Source organism: Lucilia sericata, unplaced genomic scaffold (assembly GCF_015586225.1).
Source record: "Lucilia sericata isolate MDLA Ls3-8-SP2 unplaced genomic scaffold, ASM1558622v1 Contig000306F_arrow, whole genome shotgun sequence".
Classification (NCBI taxonomy): Eukaryota; Metazoa; Arthropoda; class Insecta; order Diptera; family Calliphoridae; genus Lucilia; species Lucilia sericata.
The window spans coordinates 398,970-413,160 of NW_023994330.1; the positions used below are offsets into that span (position 1 = coordinate 398,970).

The window sequence follows — 14,191 nt, forward strand, 5'->3', positions numbered from 1 at the left end:
AGACTATAGACTAGACTATAGACTAGACTATAGACTAGACTATAGACTAGACTATAGACTAGACTATAGACTAGACTATAGACTAGACTATAGACTAGACTATAGACTAGACTATAGACTAGACTATAGACTAGACTATAGACTAGACTATAGACTAGATTATAGACTAGACTATAGACTAGATTATAGACTAGACTATAGACTAGACTGTAGATTTGACTGTAGACTTTATTGTTTGTTTCATTTTTCTCAGTTTACTTTAGTAATTAAAACTAATATATTAGTATATATTAAACGTTTTAAATTCAAAAATTACAACAAATACTATATATTTAACAGAATACAAAAGCAAAGTCAAGGTGTTTATTATTTTCTCTCAATTTTGTTTCTTTTTATTTGCTTTTGTTTATAAGACATTTTATATGAATACACACTTTGTTATTTTTGTATAAAAATTATAAAATAATCAATTTTAATCACTCAAAACCACTTTGTGTAATAAAATAATTAATTAAAAAGGACTAAAATTAAGCAAATGTTTTGTTTATTCGTCTGTGCCACAATATAAATTATTCTTAAGTTAGTTACAACATCTGTAGTCTAGTTTACCATTTATGGACCGATTTTGGATCGATCGTCAAACATTAGGGTAAAACATACCATTAACATAAAAGTTATTTTCATTTTACTAAATTTTCCAAAAGACTGCACTTATTAGAGTTTTTCAATTCCTTTTCCGTTTAATACTTAAACAAGCCCTATAGAAATTTACTCTCGTTTAAAGAACCTTTTAAAAATGTCTCTTAATCCTTAAACCAAAGTTCGAAAAAGTTTATTTCTCCCTATTGTGCATAAGTAACAGTATAACTTTAAAATGTTTCCATATTTTTTTTCTAATTTTTACTATAACTTGTCAGTTTAACTATATTAAATTGCAGATTGCGGTATTATATTTTTTAATACAACCAACCACTCAACGTTCTCTGAAATTTAGTTAAAATGCAGTTAAAAGTTTTACATATTTTATCACACACAATTTTCACAGAAACTCCCAACACATAATAACGAAAAAATTTGCTCCTACCAGGGTATGTGTGTTAACTGGAGAGTGAGAGTCATAAAATCTCCCACACATATTAGTGTGTTGGAGTATTTACCGTTACTCATATTAACAATGTTAGTTGGTTCTATTCATTTGCTTTTTAAATTTGTTTAATATTTGCCAGCGTGTGAGCTGTAAGTGTTTGAAAGTATGTGTAAATTTAAAATGTGCGCATATATGTTTGTTATAGTCTCAAAATGCTAGTGTGTGGTATTTTTCTATTACTAAAAGGAGGAACAAGTTTTTTTCTAAGTTTTAAATGAATTGAAATTGCGAGCGGAAGCGTTTGGGAGATAAAAATAACGACCATTAAATTGTCTATAAAATTTTGTTTTTCTATTACTTTAGGAAATATTAATTAATTATTGTAGTATTCTAAATGTTCATTAAAAACGTTATTATTTTAAAGGAATGTGTGTTTGAAATTCCAAAATTTTCTGAATTTTTTTTTTTCTGCACTACAGACTAGACTATTGACTAAACTGTAGACTAGACTGTAAACCAGACTATAGACTAGACTATAGACTAGACTATAGACTAGACTATAGACTAGACTATAAACTAGACTATAGACTTGACTATAGACTAGACTATAGACTAGACTATAGACTAGACTATAGACTAGACTATAGACTAGACTATAGACTAGACTATAGGCTAGACTATAGGCTAGACTATAGACTAGACTATAGACTAGACTATAGACTAGACTATAGGCTAGACTATAGGCTAGACTATAGACTAGACTATAGACTAGACTATAGACTAGACTATAGACTAGACTATAGACTAGACTATTGACTAGACTATAGACTAGACTATAGACTAGACTATAGACTAGACTATAGACTAGACTATAGACTAGACTATAGACTAGACTATAGACTAGACTATAGACTAGACTATAGACTAGACTATAGACTAGACTATAGACTAGACTATAGACTAGACTATAGACTAGACTATAGACTAGACTATAGACTAGACTATAGACTAGACTATAGACTAGACTATAGACTAGACTATAGACTAGACTATAGACTAGACTATAGACTAGACTATAGACTAGACTATAGACTAGACTATAGACTAGACTATAGACTAGACTATAGACTAGACTAGACTAGACTATAGACTAGACTATAGACTAGACTATAGACTAGACTATAGACTAGACTATAGACTAGACTATAGACTAGACTATAGACTAGACTATAGACTAGACTATAGACTAGACTATAGACTAGACTATAGACTAGACTATAGACTAGACTATAGACTAGGACTATAGACTAGACTATAGACTAGACTATAGACTAGACTGATAGACTAGACTATAGACTAGACTATAGACTAGACTATAGACTAGACTATCAGACTAGACTATAGACTAAACTATAGACAATACTATTGGATAAGCTATAGTCCAGACTATAGACTAGTCTAAAGTCTAAACTATATGTTAGACATTCGTCCAAACTATGCTATAGTTCACACATTAGGCTAAACTGTAGTCCAGACATTACACCAGACTATAGACTAGATTAAAGTCCAAACTATAGACTAGACCAGCGGTTCCCACCGATTTTTACTTCGCGGACCCCTTGAAGAACTTATTTAATTTCGCGACCCCCATACATATTTTGATATTCTATTGTTCTAAATAATTGTTCATTCCGAAAATTGACCTAGTCCATTAATCCCTAGGTCTAATAATGTAGAGATGTCATATCTATAAAATATTCCCGTACATTGAGAATATATAATATTTCAGATAGGTTTTCAATTGCATGTTTTGAAGATAGAATGACTTCTTTGTTGATATGTTAACATGATGTTTCATTTTATGATCGTGAGATCTTTCATGTTCATTTTTCTTCAAGGTAGCGAAAATATCAATATCAAATATTGTCACATGTGCTTAAGGAGTCACGTTTCAAAAATTTGTTGCGATTGCAAAGGGTGAACTGAGTAAGTGAGCTAAGTTTTCGGGAAAATAATATAAGAAAGTTGGACTTGTTCTATGTTGTTGCGGAATGCGTTATCCGCATAATATATGATTTGAGCTCTTTGTTAAAGTACTGTGAATTTGGAACTTAAATTTGAATTTTAAAATATCAACGAATTATTTTACTTCATGGTTTTTGGCTACATATTTACGCGAAACGCTATGGATTTTCTGATGTTAATTTAATAATATGTATTGGTCGACAAAATCAAGTTAAAATCTGTGTATCACGTCGGATTGGAATATTTATAAAGAGATGCAAAAAGAGTCACCTCTGTTTTGAAAATATATAATTTTAGTCCTTTCAAACAAGAACACTTTTGCTTACAATTTGATAAACTTAAATCTATAATAAGCTTGTCTTTGAATTGAACTTCATACTCCGGAATACCAGTATCAAAATCACGCAATACTTTATTTTATAAAGTTATACAATAAAATTTGTACGGCCTAGCTTCTTCCTGATAAACAACCGAAAAAATAAAATTCAAAACAACACCAAAAAATTTAGGATTATTGCACAAAAATTGGAGATATTTGTACATACATATAAATGAATATTGTTTATTCATGTTTTTTCGTTCGTCTTCGCGGACCCCCTAGGATTTTACTACGGACCACTAGGGGTCCGCGGACCCCCATTTGGGAACCGTTGGACTAGACAATAGTTCAGACTTTTGACTATACAATAATATAGACTATAGCCCAGACTGTAGACTAGGCTATAGTCCAGACGATAGACTAGACTGAATTCTAAATTATAGGTTAGACATTAGTCTAGACTATTAAAAACTACAGTCCAGACTAAGACTTTAGAAATTTAAATTAATTTTTTCTTGCATTTCATAAAGTTTCTTGAACTTTATCTATTTAATCTCTACATCTCTTCATATTTTCAGGACCATTACTTTTATACTCTACACACACTTTCTAAGCCATAACCATTTAATAATATTATCCTGGCTAATAATCTGATAAAAAATACTCTGCTTTGTTTCAAGCATATGTAAAAGATTCTTCCAATATAAAAAAACATCTGCTAAATCAGTGATTTCTCCGTTTTACTAAAAATATGTCTAGGATTTTATATAAAACTTATTTTACATAAAGAAAAACATAGAAATAGCAAAAGGATAAAAAATCGAAAACTGAAAAATTTTATGAAACAGTTATTTTATTGTTATAACCTTCTATATAAAACTATTTATAACATAAATTCTAAAAAAAATAAGTTTCCTATAAAAATATGCAAAAAGCCTGTAAAGGCTTAAGGTTTTGTTAGAGAGACAAAAAGTCATATTCAAATCATTTTATAAAGTTTATAAAGTTATTGAAAGGATTTTGTGCCTTTTTTTAAAAAAATATGACATCATTTCTATGGCAAAGGCTTTAACTAAAAGGCTTTTTGTTATAAGTTTAAGATTTTGTTCAAATATAAAAAATAAACTTTGTTGTTTATTTAAACAAAAAACCTTTTGACCAGCTGTTAACAATACTATAAACAAATATTTTGTCTTTATTTAAAATTCATAAAGTGGCACGTGACTTAACAGGAAGTGGTAGAAAAAAGTTTTAACAAAGTTTTTGTTTTTGTATAAAAAAAGGTGTAGATTAAGTTGGTGAATGGTAAAATTATGTTTTAAAGTTATGAATGCCAACAGTAACAATAGATTTCATTAAAGTAAAATTACAAGGCTTGAAGGCGTTTACTTAATATTTTTAAATAAATATCAATCATACGCCTAGAGAATAATTTTCAATTAAACTTGTTATAAAAGTTAATGAAATTTAATTGCAAATTATTAAATTCAAATATCAGCGTAAGTAATATTTCGAAATCTAATCAAACTTCCGTGGCGTATACTTGATATTTTTAAATAAATATCAATCATACGTCTATGATTAACTTTACATTTCTTTTTTTATTATTTTTCTTACTTTAATACCAAATCTTTGTTATTTGCAATAAAATTTTTCACAAAAAGTATTTTAATCTGTGGTATAAAAAAACGAACTTTTTTCATTTACTTAACACCAACCAACCTGTCAAGAAATTCTTAAGAAAATTACTCATAAGAGTATTTAATATTTGTTAGCAAAAAGTTCTTTGCTTGCTTTATTTTGCAGCAAAGAATATTCAACAATCTAATTGTTGTGAAGGAGAAAAAGTTGTGGGGATATAAATAGCACAGAGAATTTAGTAAAAAAAAAAAAAGTTTTAACACAACTTTTTTTGCAAACTTCAAAATTTGGCTAAAACTTTGGACAGAAAATATGTTTCTTCCAAACTGGTTTTATGAAAATACTGGTTTTCAGCAAAAGCTTTTTAGAAAGAGCTGGAAAATTTTAAAGCTATTTTAGAAAAGCATAAAATAATATAAAATATAAAAGCTTTTTAAAGAAAAACTTAAAAGTTTCTTAAAGAAAAGCGTTTTAAGCTGTGATTGAGAGCTAAACAAGAAAGCCAATTGGAAAAAGCTTAAATGCTTGAAAACTTTATAGGAAAAGTTTTAAAGCTTTTTAATTACAATATGTACCTTTTTTGTAAACGTTTAAACGTTTGCAATGAAAACTTGAAAGCTATTTAAGGACGTCTTTTTAAAGAAATGATTTTTAAGTAAACTTAAAGCTTTTTCAAAGACAACTTAATAGTTTTTCCAAAGTAAACTTAAAAACTTTTCCAAAGAAAACTTAAAAGCTTTATATTAAAAGCTAAAACCATAAAAAAGCTTTTCAAGATCTTAGAGAAACATTAAAAGCTTCACAGAAACCCTTTTAAAGAAAAGAAAAAACTTTTTCAGAAAACTTAAAACTATTTCAAAGAAAAGCTTTTCCAACGTAAACTAAAAAAACTTTTCTAAAAAAAGTTTAAAAACCTTTCCAAAGAAAGCTTCAAAGTTTTTCCAAATGAAAACTGAAAATTTTGTTAAACAAAAGATGAGGCTTTTTAACAAAAGAAATTCTTAGATCTTTATTTGAATAACTTTTAAACGATTTTTCTTTTCCTCTTCACTGCTCTTATTTTACCCAACACTACGCTGCCACATTGGCATGTCTTTATTGTGCGCTAAATCCATTAAAACTCTCGCTCACTTTCTTAAACTCTTGTTGGTCTTAAACATTTCGCTATGTATTGTAATTAATAAAGCTACAAATTTTCCTTCATCTAAGAAGTATAAAAAAGTTAAACAAATAAAACCAAACTTCAACAAAATAAAAGCACTAACTAAACTTTAATAAAATCATGCAAAAACTTTTGCTTAAACACAACAACAAAGAATATTTTTGGCGATTAAGAGAAGTGTTTAATATGAAACGGAAATAGCAAAGGAAATTGAGATGAAATTAAGTGATAAAAACAATAGAAATTTTTTGAAGATAAATTAGTGGGGAGAAAGGGGATAAAAGAATATTAAATAGATTTGTTAAAGTCACGTGACTGGGAAATTTTGTATTGAAAATTTCATTAAAAGCTTTTTTATAAAATATGTTCAAAGACAAATTATTATAAGCTTTCATAAAACAAATTAAAGTTTAATCTTATAATTTGTTAAAATTCATTAATCATTTACCACAAAATTGGCTACAGAAAAAAATCAATAGCGATGAAAAAAAATTTAACAAAAAATATTTATAAAACACCTGTCTAATTTAATAAATTCCTCATAGTTCATTTAAACACATACTTAGCAAAAAACAGTTTATCATTATCTTGCTGTTGCTACTGTTCTCACTCCTCTTTACTAGAACTAAAATATTTTTGATTAATTTCTTACGTTAAACGTCTCTATTAATTGGCAATTGCCAGACCCACAACTATCAGCCAAAGGAATTCTATTGAAAAGATTCAACAAAGATAATAGATAATTTGGTGGCAAAACATTTGGCATTAAGAATTTGTAAAGCCAAACGGCCACCACTAATATTAAATGGCTTTTCGAATGATTTATTATTGAACAATTAGTAGATTTAAAAAGATATTTCTGGGGATTTGCAAAAAGCTAATTATTCAATCAATTTTATTAAAATTATTTACAAAAATATTAATTTTTATCTGTTCATCTGTTTTTTCTTCTTATAGAATTAGAACCAGCTTTTCCCTATAGAGATGTAACCATACAGAGAGGAGTAGATGCCAATGAACTATATGAAATACTAGGCGAAGTGGGCAGGTGAGTTTTTAATTTTCTAAATTATTTTTAATTTTAAAAAATTTCCTTTTTTATAAATTTTATTCTAAACTATTGATATTCCCACTTTTTTCAGAGGCAAATTTGGCACTGTTTATAAATGTCAGGATAAAAGTAACAATTTAAAATTGGCTGCCAAATTTGTACCCATACCGAAGCGTGAAGATCGTCGTAATGTTGAACGTGAAGTGGAAATTATGAATTCGTTGCAGCATCATTTGATTATACAATTATATGCGGCGTATGAATATCAGAAAATGATGTGTGTCGTCCAGGAATTGTAAGAATGAGCTTTTTAAAATTTTTTATTTGTTAGAAACTTTTTTGTAAAAAGCACCTAAAGTAGGGTATAAAATGTATAAAAAGCTTGCTTTAGGGAATTTTATTATTTGAGACTATTTTTCAAAAGCTTTTATATTTATTATAGAAATACGAAAGCTATTCTTAAAAATCTTTTCAACAATTTCTATTAAAATGTAAAAATCTTTTAAAAAGTTTTAAAACTTTAATTTAAAGATATAATATTTTTGTTAGAAAGCTTTATATCTTTCATTAGAAAGCTTTTAATCCTTATTTAGAAAGCTTTTAATCTTTCTTTAGAAAGCTTTTAATCTTTCTTTAGAAAGCTTTTAATCTTTCTTTAAAGAGCTTTTAATCTTTCTCTAGAAAGCTCTTAATCTTTCACTGGAAAGCATTAGTTGTTAGAAAACTTTTAGTCTTTCATTAGAAATCTTTTAATCTTTCACGGGAAAGCTTAAAGGAATCGTTAGAAAGCTTTTAATCTTTCATTATAAAGCTTTTAATATTTCGTTAGAAAGCTTTTTTTTCATTAGAAAACTTTTAATATTTCGTTAAAAAGCTTTTAATCTTTAGTCAGAAAGCTTTTATTAGAAAGCTCTTGAGAAAACAATTTTTTAAGCTCTTGATAAAAATTATTTTAATTATTTTTAACTTTAAAAATCGTTTTTTTAAATTTTTGTTAAAAAGCTTTCAATACTTTGTTAAAAAGTTTTTTAAAGTTTTTTTTTTTAAATCTTTCATTAAAAGTATTTAAATTTTCTTTAAAAAGCTTTTTGAAGCTTTTGAATATATTTTGTTGAAAAGTTCTTTTAAGCTTTTGCTTAAAATTGATTTAAAAAATGTGTTTTAAACATTTCTTGAAAGCTCTTGTGAAACGTTTTTTAAGCTTTCATTAAAATGCTTTTGCTCAAAAGCTGTTTTAAGTTTTTTTAAATTTTTTTGGTGGGAAGTATTTTAAAGCTTTCTAAACCTTCATAGATTTCTAAAGAATCTATGAAGGTTTAGTTAAATAGCTTATTTAAGCTTTTTGTTATTTGATAAATGTGTTTCTTAAAGATTTTGTTCAAAAGTTCTTTTAGACTTTTGCTTAAAATGGTTTTAAAAAATGTGTTTTAAGCATTTCTTAAGAATCTTTTTGAAAAAAGTTGTTTAAGCTTTTATTAAAACACTTTTGTTCAAAAGCTGATTTGTTCAAAAGCTGATTTAAGATTTGTTCTTAAAAAGCTTATTTAAGTTTTTGTAAAAATGCTTTTTAATAAAAGTCTTTCTTAAAAGTTTTTCTTTTGCATACCTTTTGTTGAAAATTTCTATTAAGCTTTTGATTAAAATGGTTTTAAAAAAAGTTTTTTAAGCTTTTCTTAAGAATCTTTCTGAAAGCTCTATTGCAGCTTTTTGTAAAAAAAGTTTTTAAAATTGTTTAGCTTTTTTAAAGCTTTATACAAAAAATGTTTTTAAACTTTAATTAAATTGTTTAAAAACTCAATTAGTAAAACGTTTTTTTATATATGAGAAAATAAGAAGCTTTCATTAACAAGTTTCATTTCTTAAAGAACATAAGGCTGATATTAAAAAGCTTTAAAGTTTTTCTTAAACAATAGCTATATATTCTAAAGTTTTCTTTAAAGTTTTTTATCAAAGCTTTACAATTTTCCATAAAGGAGATTTAAACTTTTTCAAAGCTTTTTTAAAAAGCATTTGAAAGCTGTAATTTAGAGTCTTTAATAAAAGAATGTTTAGAGGCTTTAAATAAATGGCTTCTGGCAGTTTTTTCCAAATAACTTTTAAAAGCTTTTAAGAAATTTTATTTAAATTAAGATTTTGTTAATATTTTTACTTAAAAGCTTTACTTAAAAGCAAAAAGCCTAATTTGAATAAAGAATGGCAGAGTTGGTATTAAATTGTTTCACGAGAAACTCAGCATTTCAAGTATCAAAACTTTATTTTAAAACATTCCATAGAAAAGCTTTCTCAAAGCATTCATTAAGTTTATAAAAAATTTAATTAATTGCTTAGTTGTGAGACAATATTGGCAAACCAAAAATCTTTTTTTAACCTTTAATATCAAATGCAAACTTGAGCTTTAATTTAAGCTTTTTTAAAATGCTCTCTTGTGTTTTTCATTATTTCTTTGTTTTTATTCAAATAAAATAAATAATTTAACAATTGCAGTGTAAAAAGGTCTGCTGTATTTTTCAATTAGAAAAGGGAACTCATTAGTGGTTTGCGATTAAAGCTTAAAAGTTCTTGATCGGTCTGTTTCTTAATAAAAACCTAAACCATGTGTTTCAAAATTATGGCAGAAAAATTAAAGAAAATTATACATTTTGCCTTTAATGTGAATATAAGATTTGCTCCTTTCTTAGTTATACGCATAGAATTTATGGAAAATAACAATAAAAGAGAAGTTTTAAGGAAAAGTGTTAAAAATAAAAGAAAAAGTTTTAGAAAAAGAGTGTATAGTTGAAAAAGAAAACAACATTTGTTTGAAGCTGTTATTGTTTTTAAGTTTAAAACTATAATTAAGGTAAATTTAAGATTTTTTTTTTTAATTTATTTAATTGTTTGTAGATGATTGGCATTGATTAGTTTAATTGGCATTATTGTTAAAATATTTATATTATAATGTCTGAGTGTTTGTTCGATTTGAAGTCATAAGCAAAAATTTTAGTTAGAAATCGACATCAAAATATCTATTTGTTTAAAATTATTTGCTAGAATTTTAATTACTTAAAAATCAAATTCTATTTAAATGCAAATTTAGTTTTTATTAAACTATAAATTGTTCAATTATTAACAAATAACCCAGTAAAAAGTATTAGATTTCCAAACTAGTAGACAATAGGCAAAAACTTTATTAAATATTTATTCCAAATAATTTGTTGGTTTCTTATAATTTCTAGAAATAAGTTTATGAAATCAAAATATTATTTCATTTTTATTGATTCTTTAAAATTTATGTCAACCTTGACCCAATTGTTGTACATTTTCTTAAAATCTACAAATTATAAAACAATATTTTTTCATTTTATAATTTCTCATTTTTTCTTGTTTGAAATCCTTATGGTTTAATTTAATTTTAATAAATTTTCCAGTTGTGACCATAAAATAAATATTGTTACAACTCTCTCTAGTCCTCACAATGAAAAAATACAAATTTATTCTTCTTATAGGAATTTTAAAGCAAAAACAAACAAACAGAAAAAAAACCGAAAGGAAAACATAAAAATATATTGAAAATAAAAGTTCAAAGTTATAGAAAATGAAGTTTATAAATTTTATAATGCAAAAAAAAAAAAAATACATAAGAAAAACACAACATTCCATAAAAACTTAATAATTTGTTTAAAAAAAGTTTTTAGAAAAAAATTGCTAACAAAATTTTTTCCGCATCGATATGGAACACTTAAATTTAATAGTTTTAAATTGTGAGAGTGAACATCTAATATTAATTTGAATTGAAAAGCTTTAAAGCCTAAACATTTTTATTTAAAAACTCTTGCAGTTACCGAGGAAAAACATTTTAAATTTCAGAGTGTAATTCTTACTCTTAACAATATTTTAATTATAAACAACATGTCCTTATATAACAAGTAAATTGTTCATTTTCTAGCTTTTAGAAAAATTTTGATACATTTTTATTGCTGTTGACTCCATTTATGACCAAACGTAGATCTGAACCAGAACTGAACTAGAAATGACTAGAACTGAACTAGAAACTGAAACTTAAGAACTGAACTAGAACTGAACTAGAACTGAACTAGAACTGAACTAGAACTGAACTAGAACTGAACTAGAACTGAACTAGAACTGAACTAGAACTGAACTAGAACTGAACTAGAACTGAACTAGAACTGAACTAGAACTGAACTAGAACTGAACTAGAACTGAACTAGAACTGAACTAGAACTGAACTAGAACTGAACTAGAACTGAACTAGAACTGAACTAGAACTGAACTAGAACTGAACTAGAACTGAACTAGAACTGAACTAGAACTGAACTAGAACTGAACTAGAACTGAACTAGAACTGAACTAGAACTGAACTAGAACTGAACTAGAACTGAACTAGAACTGAACTAGAACTGAACTAGAACTGAACTAGAACTGAACTAGAACTGAACTAGAACTGAACTAGAACTGAACTAGAACTGAACTAGAACTGAACTAGAACTGAACTAGAACTGAACTAGAACTGAACTAGAACTGAACTAGAACTGAACTAGAACTGAACTAGAACTGAACTAGAACTGAACTAGAACTGAACTAGAACTGAACTGAACTAGAACTGAACTAGAACTGAACTAGAACTGAACTAGAACTGAACTAGAACTGAACTGAACTGAACTGAACTGAACTGAACTGAACTAGAACTAGAACTGAACTAGAACTGAACTGAACTAGAACTGAACTAGAACTGAACTAGAACTGAACTAGAACTGAACTAGAACTGAACTAGAACTGAACTAGAACTGAACTAGAACTGAACTAGAACTGAACTAGAACTGAACTAGAACTGAACTAGAACTGAACTAGAACTGAACTAGAACTGAACTAGAACTGAACTAGAACTGAACTAGAACTGAACTAGAACTGAACTAGAACTGAACTAGAACTGAACTAGAACTGAACTAGAACTGAACTAGAACTGAACTAGAACTGAACTAGAACTGAACTAGAAATGAACTAGAACTGAACTAGAACCGAAGTAGAACTGAACTAGAACTGAACTAGTACTGAAGTAGAACTGAACTAGAACTGAACTAGTACGAACTAGAACTGAACTAGAAGATTTCTGTAGTTTAAAGCTTTGGACTTTCTCTGAAAATTTATAATGTCATAAGATTAAGCTTTAGAATTGCTGAAGTTTAGGCTTTTATAAACTTTTTAACATTTTTCTAAACCCTTTAAAGCCTTTTTATTTTAAATTATTTAATGGATTTATAATTTCTTGTTTATTTATCGGAATAATAAAAGCTTTTACTTATACATAGAAGCTTATTAAGGTTTTTAATATGTAAATGCTTTCAGAATGAATAGAACTGAACGGAAGAAAATTTGTAGAAGCTTTGGAATAAAAGCTTTGTAAAATACTGCTTTTAGAATCTCTTTAAAGTCTTTACGAAGTCTTTTTAGATGAATCGTGCCACAGTTATCCTTTCTCTGCTTTAACTTGCAATTTTAAATAATTTATATTTAAAAAGCTTTCTCCTGGTATTTTATATGTTTTATATCCTGCTTTAAATATAAACACTATTGAATTATAAGCTCTAAAAGTAAAGTAAATTTTTAAATATAGAGAGAAAGACTGAAAAAAATATTTAAAAATTCACTTGAAAAAACACCAACACAATGCAAACAAAAATATATTAAACAAAATTTTATCATCCTATAACAAAAAAAAAAGATAAAATTTTGTTTAATATGAAAACACTATTAATGGAAGACCACAAACTATTCTCTCTTATTATGTACAAAGTTATTAAAATATTTTTTTTAAATAGTTTAATTATAAAACAATTTTTTCATTATTTTACTACAAAAACTATTTAATGTTTTAAATTTCTTTTCAAATTTAAATTCTATAGAGTAGAAGGTGGTGAACTATTCGATCGTGTAGTGGATGATGAATTCGTTTTAACGGAACGTGTCTGTGTCGTCTTCATACGTCAGGTGTGTGAGGCCATGGAATTTATACATCGCAATAATATTTTACATTTAGATTTGAAACCAGAGAATATTTTGTGTTTAACCCAGGAGGGTAATCGCATTAAAATCATAGACTTTGGTTTAGCAAGAAAATTTGATCCAGACAAAAAACTACAGGTAGGTAAACAATAGCTTTGTGAGACATGTTTTGTTGTAAGTTGTTGTTTTTTTTTAATCTTATTAACATATTTTGTAATAAACACCTTGTTAATTACATGCTTGTGTGGAATTTTTTATTTTCAGTTTTTAATTTGATTTTATTGTCTGTTTTTTAAGAAAGTCTTATAGAGAATGTTGTTTCCTTGAGTTTGTATTGGAACTAAAATATTTCCATAGTTCATTGTACATGTGACTTTAATTTGTATTTTTAATTTCATTTTATTTCTTTATTCACATACATACATATGTACATATATTCAGCTATAAAAAGCTAATTAAAAAGTTTAAATTCTTTGTTTTACAAGAAGCGGTGTCTTATAGAAATTTCTATTAACATAACCCAGCAAAATGTCTTGACTTAAGAGAAAGCTTTTGCATTAATTATAATCTAAAACTTTTGAAACAAATTGTATTTTTTGATATTTTTATTAGCAAAATTCCAAAAAATACCAGTATTAAGTTGAACCAAAAGTTTTACTTTTATGTGTACCTCCCTAATATTTTGTTTATAATATTTTTTATTGTAAGCTTTCTTTTATTATGTTCAAGGGTGTTAAACAAAAACTTCTTGTCTTATTAACAATAAGAAGAGAAAAAAGCGAACTAAATTAAAAATTTGTTTGGGGTTAACTTTCTCGGTAAAAGGAGAAATTTTTAAGAAATTTCAAATTGAAATGCACCAAGTAAAATTAATTAAAAGCACCAAAACTTACAAAATTTTTTTAA

At 26.6% G+C, this 14,191-nt stretch overlaps 1 protein-coding gene across 1 annotated transcript in view; it reads left to right on the forward strand.

The window, feature by feature from the left end:
- The window catches only part of LOC119603430 (myosin light chain kinase family member 4), a gene marked incomplete at its 3' end in the record, with an annotated part of 49,517 nt that extends 36,094 nt beyond the window's left edge, over positions 1 to 13,423 (forward strand). Inside the window, exons 2-4 of the mRNA XM_037955461.1 lie at positions 7,192 to 7,282; positions 7,377 to 7,580; positions 13,186 to 13,423. Of these exons, the coding sequence (XP_037811389.1) occupies positions 7,192 to 7,282; positions 7,377 to 7,580; positions 13,186 to 13,423 (533 nt within the window). The remainder of the gene's footprint in view (positions 1 to 7,191; positions 7,283 to 7,376; positions 7,581 to 13,185) is intronic.
- Positions 13,424 to 14,191: the final 768 nt, after the last annotated feature.